General features: G+C 39.4%; 1 protein-coding gene across 9 annotated transcripts; it reads right to left on the reverse strand.

Moving 5' to 3' along the window:
• Positions 1 to 9,246: 9,246 nt before the first annotated feature.
• On the reverse strand, positions 9,247 to 14,641 carry ugt5d1 (UDP glucuronosyltransferase 5 family, polypeptide D1). 9 transcript variants are annotated; one of them, XM_041952392.1, is made up of 7 exons: positions 14,381 to 14,641; positions 14,285 to 14,301; positions 14,109 to 14,181; positions 12,228 to 12,396; positions 11,708 to 12,006; positions 10,893 to 11,606; positions 9,247 to 10,592 (listed from the first exon to the last, which is right to left on the reverse strand). In XM_041952392.1, exons 4-7 carry the CDS (start codon positions 12,229 to 12,231, stop codon positions 10,008 to 10,010), a joined length of 1,602 nt encoding a protein of 533 aa, XP_041808326.1. In that variant the 5' UTR covers positions 12,232 to 12,396; positions 14,109 to 14,181; positions 14,285 to 14,301; positions 14,381 to 14,641; the 3' UTR covers positions 9,247 to 10,007. The 9 variants fall into 9 exon arrangements, with proteins under 9 accessions (XP_041808326.1, XP_041808324.1, XP_041808323.1 ...); XM_041952390.1 differs by having other exon boundaries at positions 12,228 to 12,391; positions 14,274 to 14,301; XM_041952389.1 differs by having other exon boundaries at positions 14,274 to 14,301.
• Positions 14,642 to 15,112: the final 471 nt, after the last annotated feature.

Below are 15,112 nucleotides of genomic sequence, written 5' to 3' on the forward strand. Positions count from 1 at the left end.
ACTTATTTTCTCAACAATGGAACCAAACAAAGCCTGGGAAAAATGGTTATAAAAAATAATAATAATATTGAGCAGCGTCAGGGTCTTAACAGCTAGAGATTAGTTCAATTAGAAAATTTTTAATTCCATATGATTCCCAAACCAAGGCTTCATATGAAAAATAACAGTCCACAATTTCTTTTGATGCCATTTACATTTCTCTTTTTACATGGTTTCACAAATTTGTTCATGAGTCCTAAGTGAGAGGTTTCATAACTTTTCTAAAAAAAATTACATTACATTTTATAAAACATTCTATACCTCTTATATTACATTATTTAAATTGTTAGCATGTTGTTCTTTCAGCCATGTATTAGCCGCCCTTTTTAGTCATTACATGTTGTTCTGACCAGACACTAGTGAACAGGCATCAACACCCATTTAATCAACTATTGCTACTATTTATTCAACACTTACTCTATCTAATACCTGTATAACTTTAAGAATATGACCATACATTCACAACATGAGGGTGTGGCAAGCAGAGAAGAGCAAGCTCCACTGGGACTAGCTTTGGACCAACTCTTGTGTGCCTCACATGGCTCATCTGCAAATGAATCTTATAAACCTCACCTGCCAGAAGCATTTACATGATTTCCTGAAAAGCTGAATATTTGTCCTTTGCATTTCTTGATCGAAGGGTATCTGCATGGTGAGAATACCCATCGTACACAAAAACATGCCAGGCTTGAGGAATTACATAATAGTTACACAATACACTATTTTCGCTGCAGCACATGTATCAGTAATATTACACAAGCTTGCATCTATTTGACTCATCTTTTCCTGCAGCATATCATATTTTCCTTCTCAGAAGAAAGCAAACATGAGCTAGAAAGTATGATGTGGTCCTCTGTGTGCAGCACAGCTCTGTTGCAACATCATTAAATTGATCCATGGCAGCTCTTCCAGGGCAGCAGCAGAAGGGAGTTGAAGTTTGCACAAGGACTGCAGGCTTAAAGTCACCGAGCGCTGATAACAAGGTGACGAAAAGGGGTCATGTAGTTTGTAGTATGCTAGCTCACTAGGGGTGCTCATGCAGCACAAGCCTGTAGAAGCTCGCACAGACACCTGATGAAGCTGCACCCCTGGATCACCGACTTGAAGTGATGGATAATTAGTTTTAACAATGAAATAACTGCTTGCGGTACACCGGGAGCGCACTTCCAACAATTTGGACGTTGTGAAGGGATATGACTATGCCTAATTACTTTTGGACTGAACTCCAGATCATTATATCATGAGATCATGAGCATGACCCAACTTGATCAAATAATGACACACCGTTAAGCCTTTAATCAAATCCACCACAGTGTCCTCGGGCAAGCATCGGGTATTTGTTTTTCTCCTGTTTATGAAAAGAAAATTGCAGATAATAGTAGCATCATAGTCAACACGAATATTATTAAATGCTTAAAATCTGCATTTTGTTTTGGCAGGTTTATTACTTGAGTTAATAAACTTCTGACTTAATTGAGCCATAATTCATCCATTGTCTCCTTCAGCGTGCATATTGGCATTATCCATGTAATCTCCACATTTTTTACATTTGATATACTATTATCAAATGTAAAAAATTTGTATTATCACTATTGTTTGTTTTAGAATCAGAGTAACAGTTAAACGATCTCTACTATTACTACTAAACTTCTCTCACGTTTAAATCGGAGGTATATGTACAGCATTCAAACAATCATGCTAACATAAAGTATACAATGCTTAAAAAGATTAGATCAACTTGCTGCCAACACTGATTAATACAGTACAATGAAAGATGCATGTAAGCGTGCAAACGGCACTTCTCTTGCTCTTCCTTGTCTGCACTTATGTTATGTCAATGAACAGATGGGGATAACAGGATAAACACAAGCCCTCTCGCATCACGTGTTTGGTCATTTGGGGTTAAACAACCATCTATAACTCTTTACAAAAGTCATATGCATTTAAACTCTTTGCACTCTCCTTGGTAGTGGCATTAAACAAATAAGCATCAGTTGGAGTAAAACTGGACTTTGAATCAATCAATAAGACCCAGCATCACCACACTTTTTCATACAACACATACAATACACATGACACTGCAGGGCTAGATTTCTACAGGTCTACTTCTGCAGCACTGAGATAGAAAATCATCATATCCACAGAAGAGCATCGAAATAGTGGTCTAGCATGGGTAATGGCAGCAGTTAATTTCATTAATAATGTATCTAATAATTTTCTACTATCTCAGTTTGTAGTGTTAAACTGCATGCAGGAGATAACTAAACTGTGTCAGGAAAATAAAAATCAGTTTACACTTCAGGAGTGTTGAAATCAGTGCCCCTCCTGTGAGTATACTGTGGGGTTGCAGAATGGCCCTTTTGTTTCTCTCTGTCATGAGCAATTGAAAAAATAATACTATTGGATGAATCTCACAAAGACACATTCGATCCAGAACCATGGATACGATTTAGATCCTGTCATCATGTTCCAGTAGCTACAGTTGGCCAAATATGAACTCACAGTCCTCTGCAGATTCATGCAATAATAAAGTTAGGGTACAAGAAGTAAACATAAAAAGAATGGAAATCAGCACTGAAATGGTCTGTGAATGTCAGTGAGTAACTTAGTTATAACACTCATGTCAGCCTGTGGGAATATGTCATTATAATCGAACATTAACTTTTCATCGTAATTTAGCCCATATTTGTTGAAATGAAACCAGTATTGGCCTCTCCACATGGCGCACTCTGTTTTCCACTGTAATGTTTTAGCAGTTTAACGTAATTATAACATTTCACCACCAAATAAAGACCCAGTGTTTTTAACACTTTATTTTTTTTTAAATTGCATCATGACTGGCGCATGTGCAAGATTAAGATTTAGACAATGATTTGAGCCATTTTTATTCCATTTTAAAAAGTGATCTGACTTTTCATCATTAGAGATGAAGATGAAGCCTTTTTTTTTTTTTTTAAAGATGGCCATTGACATTGCTGTGATGTTCTGGCCTCCAGTTGTGCTCATTACTAAAAGCAAAATATTTGATGCTTCTCATTTTGCTGCTTTTCAGCCATTTGTTGACTTTTCTCTCACACATGCTCATGTGTGCATATGTCTCTCTATGTCACATTTATGTCACAAGTAACACGTTTTCCACATTACCATTTTTTTAACAGAAATTATAAATCTGAATCAAATGATGGCTTCGTCAATACGGTTGCTGTTCTTTTTTTAATGTGTAACCTTGTTCTGTGTGTTATTGGTTTAGTGGTCTTGTAAAGTAAATGTGTCTAAAAATGTATTTTTTGAATGGTATTAGTGACATACTGTGACATTGGGACACATGCATTTAGAGCCAAATAGTTCTTTTACTACTACCACTACTTTGCCAAATGAATACACAGTTTAGACAAGTGTTACTATGCTGAAACTGAACTGTATCCCCTCCAAGGGTTTGACCCAAAGGCTTAGCCCGCTCTTGTCCTCCAGGCTCAGTGCCAGACAGCTCTGTTGTCTGTCTTTCCAGCTCTAAATGAAAACCAGATGACCAGAGCTATGAATCTGAAATTTATGGAGGCTGAGGGTAAGCTCTGCAGAGGCAAGAGCTCTGTGCCATCCAGGATTCACTTCATTATCGATGAACTGTGATGGAGAAGCTCTTCCAAATCAATCCAAATGTGCCACTTCCACTGATCTCACACTGCATGTTCAGTTTGTGTGTTGTCATAGGGTTTCTACATCATACAGCATAGCAGACAAGTAGTTTCTGTAAATAATGCAAGAAAAGTGAGAGGGACAAGACAAGAGAGGAGGCCATTTACAGTGCAATAAATGAGAGGCCTTATTTATAGTCAGGATTATAATCTAGAAATTTTTGTGCGGCCCAAAATAAAGTGATAAACCATCCCCAGTAATCATTAAGTAGTCCTTCACTGCTTACTGATAGCTGATGAGTTTTTGCTCGGGAATTCACAGTTAGATCCTTAATAACAAACCAGAAACAGCAGGATTCTAAAAAAAAAAAAAAAAAGGTTTTAATCATTGTATTCAGACAACATGTATATTAACATTCTCATCCAACTCAAATTCTGTAGCATTAGCAATGCTGACGCCTTAAAAATAAATGTATTAAACAGAGTGCACATCAGTGTAAGTATGCTTCAAGATCTGAAGCTGTGTGGAAAGGCAGTAACTCCAAACACAAGCTGCTTTCACAAGTTGCATTTACATATTTACATATTTACAAAAAGTCTAATCTTTAGTAAAAATAAATTCAGACTCATACAGAAACTGAAAAACTCAGAACTAATTCGATTAAAGGGCAATGAATTAACGATTGTTACATCCTGAATTAACATTCATAAATCTCAGAAAAAATAGAAAAAGATGCTCTGTTTCACTCCAGATCTTGGGAGAGAATCATCATGTTTTTAATTTTCTTCTGCTTTTAAGGAAATCTGTGAAAGCTGCATGTACATTTACGGATAATTTGCAAGCAGGAACTGCTAGAATATAATCTGGCATACTTTTAATGGTGTCAGTGTGCCAAGATGTAAATAAATATAGAACGAAAATCAGGGATGAAGAATCCATTTGGGAATGTAAATTTACACAGTGCCAAAGAGAAGGAAAATTACTATTATTGCATGCCCTGTGCCCACAGACATTTAAAAAACAACAATACAACTGTAATCCTTTAAAAGTCTAGAAGAACGATGAAGACACATGCAGTGAGAGAAATGTCACGAACACCAGCAGGTGCCACCATGGCTTTAGCTATATGACCCAACAGATGCTGGAGAACAGATGATGTGGTCTGTCTGGAAGACTTTCACATCGCTGAAGTATGACTGTGATTTAAAGGCTCAACAGACAACAACACGTGCCAACGGCCAACGATAGCAGAGCAGGATTTGCTGTGCACATTCAGTGGATCCATTTGTGCTCCTGGCCAGTAGTTCCTCCATAGAGAGAGCAATTAATGTAATCTGTGTGTCTGCGAAGGGAATGATGTCACGCCTCGCAGATGCCCTTAGGGAGCAAAAGCCAAAGAGGCTGAATTTGTGTGTGTGTGTGTGTGGCGTTGAGTGATGAGAAAGCTGTGCATGGAGCTGCAAGTGCATGCTTGTAGTTTGAAGAGAAGAGTTATGGAGCAATACGGCTTTGTAGAATTAACATTTACTGTACACACACGCAAAATTAAGCCTTGAGACAAAAACACTAGCTTGATTTTGCCAAACTTCGCCACTAAAGTCTAATGTTTGCGTGGTATCAGCTAATTTATGAACACTTAGTTTTCTCTTTTCCTTCTAAGTGATCTCCTCCTTTGTAGTAACACGAGCTGCCAAGTCAAATAATGAGGCCTCTTAACATCCAGGTCCAAAGCGATTTTCAGCACAGCTCATTAGAGCGAGGCGAATAAATAAATGTGTCAGTTTGATGTGTTATACATTGAAAAATCTGAGGTTTGATGCATCCCAGAATCCAGGCAAATGAAGGTGATTTAGCTAGCTCAAATGTCCGCTGTAATCAGAATATCCATGTGTATAGCAGCCAGTAAACTTCAAACAGAGTAACAGAGAAATTAAATAAAATCAGGCCTTCTGTTACCTTTCATTACATTGCTTTTTGAAGCCCATTCTCACCAGTAAAACAACCATATTGATCGATTGCGTTACTTCTTTGTAGTGGCCTGTCGCTGGTACTCTCCAGAGGTAATATATGGCATTTTGAGAGTTATTGGCAATCAACTTATTCAGTCATTTAGGTATGAGGATGTGTTGGCTCTTTGTCATTCCTTTATTATTTGACAGTTGCCCATGTTTTACCTTTATTGTGCAGAATCTGCTCATTGCTGAAGGTACACCCATACTCAAACCTTAGTGTTCAGTCATGTAAAGGGATCTGCTCTCTTTGTATTCACAGCCCAGCCTTGACTGGTCTCTAACACAGAACATGCACGGTGACATCATCCTGTACCAACAATGATCACAGGAGGGATTTTCCAAGGAAACAGGGGGCGCAAAGTCAGAGAAGCAGGCGGGGAGGGAGAAGGACAGGAAAAGAGCTGGAGCTGAAAACAGTTTCAGGACACAAAGGGAGGAACTCTGTGCACAGCTCTCACTGTCACAGTAGGTGATACCAGTGATGAGGCAGAGACATGCACAGCACCTGTTTTATGTATGCATGTTGGCTGTTCCTGCAGCAGATGTTAGGGTGTCTGACCCCATGTCTGGACTCGTCGAGGTGTCCCTCGGGGCAAAACTAATGTGGAGCACAACACATAAAAGTTGTGCAGTGAGCAGCAACCCAGAATTACGTGGATTTCCACACAGGAAGTAGGGTTGCAGTAAATGTTGACTTTGAGCTTCATCCTTGACTTGGAGAGTCACTTATTCTGAGATGATAAAGACAATGCGGTTCATCTGCCAGGACACGTTTTTGCAACATGACAGAGGCATGTGATTTCAAGTTCTGAAGTGCTGTATCTGACTTGAAAAGGGAAACTTGGAACGTTTCCACAGTGCACTAAAGGCATCCAGCCATTGCATATCAACATACAGAAAATAAGTCTATTAATGCCTATTTGAGTATCTTGTTGGACCAATTTAGATTAGATTTGTATTTGTTTAAATAGTGCAGACTGATCTGTTTGGCTTCTTTCACCACATCATTAAAACGTGATTTACGCAGAAGAAACAAATGCATCAATTCTTCCATCTTATTCCTCCATTTAGTTTTAATTGTGGTTCATTCACCTTTTTTTCAGGGCTCTATGGCCACTTCAAATTTACCATATTTACCACAGCAACACGTCGCACCAAAAGCACCAAGCATCAAAAAATAGGGTCGAAAGGTGGCTGTTAAAACTTCAGCAGTTCCTCACTGGTGAAATGTGGTGAAATATTGTGAAAAACTGTGGATTCAAAGAGACAAAGATGAGAATTGAATCAGTTTTGAATCACAGTGAATTGGATTGTTACAAATGTATATATCTTCATGTCAAATCATTGACCATGAAAATGAAATGCATCGTCTGACAGGAACAGATAGACACCTCAGCAAGGTAGTGTCTGATGAGAGCAGAAAAATGAAACACTGACTTACCACTATGGATTATTTATACAGAATTCTATGTGCAACCGCGTTTCCAAAAAAGTTGGGACCCTGTGTAAAACATAAGCAGAAACAGAACATGATGATTTGCAAAAAATAAAAATGGCACAAAGACAATGTATCAAATGTTGAAACCGAGAAATTTCATTGTTTTTGAAAATGATGTCCTCGTTTAGAATTTGTTGCGAACAACACACTTCCAAAAAGTTGGGACAGTGGCAACAAAAGTCTGGAAAAGTTGTGAAATGCTAGCAGAAAACAGCTGGTGGAGCACGGTTAATTAGGTTAACTGGCAACAGGTTAGTAACATGATTGGGTTTAAAAAGAGCCTCCAGAGAGGCTGAGTGTCTCTGAAGTAAAGATGGGGAGGGGTTCACCACTCTGTGACAGACTGCGCTGGCAAGTAGTGCAACAATTTAAGAATAATGTTTCTCAACATAAAACTGCAAAGAATTTGTGGATTTCATTGTCTACAGCTTATAATATTATCAAAAGATTCATAGAATCTGAAGAAATCTCTGTACACAAGGGACAAGGTTAAAAAACAACATTGGGCCCTCAGACGGCACTGCATTGAAGAAGACATGTGGTAGACTCACTGCCTGGGCTCAAGAACACTTGAAGAAACCATTGTCTGTCAACACAGTTCATCTCTGCAGAAGAGGAAACTGTATATAAACCAAATACAGAAACCCAAATACAGAAACTCAAATACAGAACCCACCATCTCTGGTCGTTTAAGATGGACTGAAGTGAAGTGGAAAACTGTGCTGTGGTCTGATGAGTCAAAATTTTAAATTCTTTTTGGGAATAATGCATGTGGAGTCCTCTGGGCTAAAGAGGAGAGGGACCATCTGTCCTGTTATCAGTGCACAGTTCAAAAGCCAGCATCAATGATGGTACAGGGCTGCATTAGTGCACATGGCACACGGGTAACCTGCACATTTTTCAAGGCATCATTAATTTTGAAACATATATACAGGATTTGCAGCAACAGATGCTGCAAGTAGACGTCTTTTTCAGGGAAGGCCTTGTTTATTTCAGCAAGACGATGTCAAACCACATTCTGCATGTATTCCAACAGCAGGACTCCAGAGTAAACTCGTCCGACTGCAAAACTGGCCTGCCTGCAGTCCAGACTTGTCACCCACTGAAAATGTTTGACACATTATGAAACGTAAAATACGACAAAACAAACTTCCAACTGTTGTTGTCTTTGTGCTATTTTCAATTGAATATGGGATTTCTGTGTTCTGCAAATCATCACATTCTGTTTCCATTTACATTTTACACAGACTCTCAACTTATTTTGGAAATGGGTTTATAGTGAAATGTTTGTTTTATCAGCTACCATAAATTAACATGGTGAAGTCATTGTAATAATTTAGGAACCACAAATTTGACTTTCCCCAATTCATTTGATTCACAAAAGTTCACATTTCAGATTCGTTCCTATGGATTACAAGACATTAAAATCACAGGTGACTGTGCACACAAACCCGTGTTTCTTTCTTCGTCTGTCTTCCCTCTGAGGGTTATACTTCATGTGGATCCAGGCCTCATAAATCATCTTACCTTTGTACCTTGGAATAGGCTCACAGATTTGCTTTCCTCATCAGTAAACTGAGCTGTCTCAAGCAGGGCATCGCCCAATGATAAGTGAAGTGTAATTTAGCTTGTAGTTGGATTTACCAAGACAACCTCACTCTTCTTATAAATCAAAACCATATGAGCTGATTTTTTATCAAAGAGACCCCTGCTTTCCAGCCGCTGATTGTTTCAAGGGATCTGTTTCTGGACTGTTTAGGTTTTAATATTGTCCATTGTCTAAAATTATAGGATTTTCCATAGTCATTTCTGAGGTTTGTCTTCTCACTGGCATTGATTTTAGTTTAGAAGATGATGTAATTTATAGGGATTGACATAAATACAGAGAATAACAAGCAGGACATGATCGATCTCCAAGGCTTCCATAAAAGCGCATTGCCTGCGGCGTCCTGGTAGCGATACATGTGTTCTTGATATTGAGATCTCACACACTCATATAACAAAGAATAAAGGCATATCAAAGAAACCATTACAATGTTTTTCTTAACCCATACAGTATCTTATTAATGTATTTATCCCAGCTACATCTGTTTCCCTGTAAGGTTTTTCTAGTTTCTTATCATTATCAAATCTTTCTGAATACTTAATGAACTGCAGTATGATTTGTCCTCTGGTTTCAGTGGAAATTTGGCCTCATAGCCTCACAAAAATGTCAGCTGCGATGTCCTGCATAGAGTGTGGGCATTTGTTTTACAAGCTTTGGATTTGGACAAGGGCTTCTGCTGGAATGGAAGCATGTGAGGCCAAGACATTGATGAAGTGAAGGAAGAGTTACAGACGGCAAGACTCAAGTTACAGGATTGTGTTTCCAGGGTGATTTACTGGAATTGGAAAGATTTTCTTGCAGTATATCCACTATTGCAGTGAAAACAAACAAAAGCAATTCCTTTTAAACAGTGGTAAATAAAATTACAGAATTCAGAACATATGTTGATTATATGGACTTTCTCCATTGTGTCACATCTGAATTGGTTTGAGAAGATAAAAAGTGCTCAGGGTTTTGTTACATTGGAAGTGGATCACTGTCTGGGCATTGAGCCAATGGCTTCATATCTTATTATATCAGTGGATGTGAAATTGCAAAATCACATTGACTAAAAGAAGGGGCTTCAGTACTTTCACTATATTTAATATGGCTAAGACAGTTGACTGATATCATTTTACTTCATAAATAATACAGAGATACAAACTTAAGATGTACTATATGTCTAAATACAATGTTCAGAGATCTCACTGAAGCATATTTCTAGACAAATTGAACCTCAGTGTTGCTTGGTTTTGATCCTTCTTCTACTTCTGCAGCATAGGAACCTGAAAATGGCAAAAGTAGAGAGCAGCAGAACAGTCGCTGCAGTCAGCAAGAATAGCAGGACGTCTAAACAGTAGTATGAGTACCAGGGCATCTTATAGGCCTCTGTACGCAGGTGAGGAGCCCCTTTATGGCGTATCACATATTCCACCCAGAAGATGGCCTGATCCATGGGTGCCATGGGCTGATCTCTGTGCAAACGTGACAGTCTTTGCATGTTCTGTCTATAGCTGTCTTGGTGGAGCACTTCGTTGACACCTTGCTCAAAAGTGCGGCTGTTAACATCTCCCAGCTGAATGATCTTGCCAGCTCCTCTCTCCTGCAGGCGGAGGAGGTTGTCATACTGGTCAAAGAACAAGGGTATGCCGAGCACGGGGACCCCGTGGTAAATGGCCTCCTGGACTCCATTGGTTCCACCGTGAGCAACAAAGACTTTGGTCTGTGGGTGGCCCAGGAGGTCCTTCTGTGGCATCCAGTCCACTATCAGGGTGTTGTTGCCCAAAGTAGAAGGACGCTCCCCTTTGTGCCTCCATATCACCTGATCAGAAAATAGAAGAAAAAATCATTACTTATGCACTGTTTATCTGTTCACCAGAAGGCATATTTAAATAATATAATGACTGCTGCAGCTCCACTTAATGCATAACTAGATAATAATGAATAATAATAGTATTACATTTTATATAGGGAGCACATTCAAATATATTCAAAGATGCTTTATGTGACAAATGAAACAAAATAAACTTGAAACAATGCAAGTGCATGCCGCCATTTGTTAGGTAACATTTCATTTCCATATAATTTCATATCATTGCGTGAATCACGGAGCGTATGTCACCTTCTGAGGCATCTTGGCAAAGATGCTGGCAATTTCGTCTGCGACCTCCTTGGGCAAAGCGTTAACCAAAGTTCCCAGAGTCATGATGATCACTCCGTGCTCCCCAGCACTCTGAACAAACTCCTCCAGGTCTGCTGGCAGAGGTTGGGCCGGCTTGCACTGGAACCCTCCTATGTAGATTACATTTGGCATTGTGGGCCGAGGGAATTCAAATACAAAGTCTGACCTGAACAGCCAAATGTCTGCTTCCTGAAGAAGCGAGACGATGTCGCATCCACCCTCGATATATTTGTCACAGATGACTTCATAGCTTGGCCCCACCATGATTTTCTGCTGGAACACTATAATGCCGTAGAAAAGTATGTTCTTGACCCTCTGGATGAAAGTCATCTTGTCCGTTAAGCCTGATCCTGGCACTGGGATGTAGGAGAGTGGTGAGGGGGCTATGGCAAAGTGGCCTTCTCCACTGGTGATCCAGCGAACATTGAGCACCAAAGGCAGTTTGAGATACTTGGCTAATACAACCCCTGGTGCTATGGCTGGATCAGTGAGAACAAGATCATATTGGGAATCCTTCATGCTATTGATTAGCTTTTCATCATCAAACATACGGGCTAGGGCGTTAGACCACAGTGAGTGGGCACTCGAAATCATAGAAAGGAAATGTTTGGTGAGTTTGAAGAAAGTAAGTGCTGAGGCCCCCTCTCTCTGCGCCTGAAAACAATGATCACAAAGAAAGGGGTGAATAAGTGATTATCTTGATGCATGACTGCATGACCCCCATGAGGCCCAATACATAATCCAAAATGACATACCCTCATGTGCTCTTTCAGGTACACCTCAAAGAAGTTCTCTAAACCTTCATTCATATCCAAGGTGATGGATGTGTAGAGAGGAGACTTTTCTGCGATGTACCAGCTGGTGGAGGCCCGTATCACAGTGATGTTGTGTCCCCTGGCGTGAAGCTCCTCCAGCAGGACTTTCATATTGATCCAGTGGCTGCCGTCCACTGGGAACACCAGAATGTTTCCTCCATCGCAAGGTGCCGTGAAGGAAATCAGACATACACTGAGGAATACAAATACTCCACACACACGATGCAATGGCATGGCCCCTAAAATGTGAGAGAGAGAGAGACCTCAGCTCCAACATCTAATGCAGAGGAAAGGTGCCAACAAATTTCTGGATTTGTATCAGGTGAAAACAATACAAAGAAACTGTTCCTGCTCTTAAAACAATCACGCATCTTCATCTATTTTGTAGTGTAACAAGTTGGAAATTTCACAGTTTGATAATATAGTATGATACAAGCCACAACAGGATAATGTTGCTTACCCATGCTCAGAGTCACAACAGCAATCCTACTGGCCTGCAGACTGACGGTCCATCTAAAGGATTCCTTACATATTTGAGTTCAAACTCCAGAGATGATTGGTCCTTTCACAGGTAAATGAGTTACTTGTGACACGTGTCACATGAAGCTGTGGTGCCCCCAAGGACTGTTCTGCAAATAACAAAGTGATTATGTCTCCTTTGTCATGCTGTCATAGTTTTACTACTTCATATAGTAATGTTGTCCAGCTGCTGGTAGTATCCTCTGCAGCATGGTTTTGTGAATGTGTTTCTCTCTGTTGCGCAAGAGCCATGCTTGCATCAGAAAAACCTGTGACCTCTTTCATAAGATCATTAGAGAGGGTTGTGTAATGCTAATCCACATAACTTTCATGAATATCACTTTAATAGTGCAAATAAATACCTGGAGAAAATGTGTTGGGTTTCCCGGATACAGTACATGTATAAACTGTTATGTCTTCAGCGTGTCAAATAGTTATTTTCTACAGGTATTTGACCTTGAGGTTTGTTTACCATGATTAGCTGCCAAATATGACTGCCAGTTGAATGTAGGTTGCAGGTCTCAGAACTGAACTCAGTTGACCGGAGGCATCTCATATAAATGGTGGAGTAAGTATTCAGATCCTTTACTTAAGTTAAATTACAATACCTCGCTGTAATAGTCAAATTCCTGCATGAAAATGTTATAGTCTAATTAAAAGTGTGTAAGTATTGTTAAGAGATGTACTTAAAGTATCAAAAGTCAGTAAGTTAATGCTGGAAAATGGCCCCCACACATGTTATAGTGTTGTAAATTACATCATTACATCTTTAATAGCCTACTGGTGCATTAATGTGTAAGCAGAATTTTACTGTTGCAGTTGGTTGAGGGGAAACTAATTAAAAATTATTTAATACAAGGCTGCTCCTGATAATTATTTTTATTATGGATCCATCTCCTGATTGTTTCCTTCGTCGACCTATTATTGGTTTGGTTTGTGAAACTAGTGAGACATTCCTGTCACAATTACCCAGAACATCAAGCCAAACCCATCATTGTTGAGTTTACTGTAATTTAAGATTTTAAAAAAGCAGCAGATCATCACATCTGAGATGGAACCATCATGGAAAATGACTTGAGCGATTAATCAGGTATAAAAAGAGCTGCAGATTAATTTTCTGGTGATCAACTACACAACTAGTCAATTGATCGGCTAATCATTTCAGCTCTATATTGTGTTGGGTAGTTTCATCTTTCACATACACACATGTATTTATTCATATTTTAAGATATATTCATATTGTAACTGTTTAAGTGACATTTTAGTGTTGAATTGTTCTGTTGTCAGTGTTCAGCCAAGATAGAAATAGGCTGTTTACTGCAGTCATTGAGATTTCCAGGGTGTCAGGGAACATGTTATAAGTGCAGAAGCTGTGAAGCCTGTCAGTCATTTCAGTAACTGGTAGCTAAAGCTGTAGTGGTGCAAAAAGTATTAAATTTCACTCTGAAATTTAGTGGAATAGAAGTATGAAGTAGTCTAAAATTTGAATATTCAAGTACAAATACCTTAGTTTCTCAGGTAAGTACAGTACTTGAATGTACTTAGTTGCTTTCCACCACTGCTTAGGATAAGTTCAACCAAGAGAATAATTACTGAATCTATGTGAATGTGAAGCAACATTTCTGAAACCCACTGCACTGTCTTGAACCCTTTGGGTCCACCTGGAAGAAACGCTCCTCATATTTCACTCAGTGCGATACCTGCAGTGCTGCTACGTTTCTTGGGGTGAAAACAGTTCCCCCTGTGTTTCTCTGTCTGAGCAGGGGCCTCACACCTGTACACGACTGTGTATTAAAAGCAGCTATTAAAAGAATGAACCCACTGTGAGCGGAGGACTGCAGCTCCTGCTGTTGTGCTTCTGATCTGCTGTTTTCAACGAAGCCTCTGTTGAGAGTCTTTGAAATATACAGCACATCTCTGATCAAAGGAAATACTTGGGCTTAAGGAAGATGGTAGCAAATCCAAAGTTATCAGTAGATCAGCTTACGTTCATCTTACTTTTCATTGTCGGTGATCTGTGAACAATCAATAAGTTTAAATGAAAGGAGACAATCAATAAGTCATTGATTATTACAGCAAATGTTTGTCGCCTACCTGACTGTCCTTGGCTCCCTCTTGGGAAATGTTTGTGTATCTCTGAAGGGATTTGGGGGTAATGCATGCTGTAATCAACTGCGGGTTATAAGTGTCACAACATAGCTTCTTTTTCCTGTGACAATAAAAAGTTAGGAAGCGCTTCTACAGCACATTTTCAGGCCAGATCATGCTTTTGCTGTGCTGATATGCTGATAAATCTGATACTGTTTCTCTTCTTCTTTGCTTCTTTCACTGATTTCCTTAAACGCACTCAGGAGAAAAACAATCCCCCAGTTTCCTTAACAGAGGGAAAAAAAAAACAATGTACACATTGTGCAATCTCTGCAGGGTCCTAATGCCTGCCACTTTATGTTTGTTATTGTGGACTTCAAACAGTGGGCATATAGAAGGAAAGGGAAAAGTGACCCCCACCACACAGCTACAAAGTAGTTTAAGGAAGGGGAATTTAATAGTTAATACAGGCTGGTTAAAAATCCATCACTCTCTCCATGGAGCAGTAGATGAGTGTTTAGTCTGTGGGAATTTGGTGATGGAAACCAAATTTTAACCAAACATCTCCACATGAGGTGCAGGAAGTATCCAAATGGCAGCTTGGCGTGCGCAGTGCTTCACCAACAAATTTTCCTTCACATGCTGACGGCACCTCATAATGATTCCTTGCAATGAAAGAAAATCAACCGAAACATCACACACACTTAAGTTGTAAATCCCACATACAGTCACTTTCAC

This window comes from Chelmon rostratus, chromosome 14 (genome assembly GCF_017976325.1).
Source record: "Chelmon rostratus isolate fCheRos1 chromosome 14, fCheRos1.pri, whole genome shotgun sequence".
NCBI lineage: Eukaryota > Metazoa > Chordata > Actinopteri > Chaetodontiformes > Chaetodontidae > Chelmon > Chelmon rostratus.

Bases quoted from the DNA above. Each gene is read 5' to 3' on its own strand.
- ugt5d1 (XM_041952395.1), bottom strand. The intron at 11,607-11,707 runs GTATGTCATTTT...CATTGTTTTCAG, and splicing joins ACCTGAAAGAGCACATGAGG to GCGCAGAGAGAGGGGGCCTC. The intron at 10,593-10,892 runs GTGACATACGCT...TTTTCTGATCAG, and splicing joins TTGCCAAGATGCCTCAGAAG to GTGATATGGAGGCACAAAGG.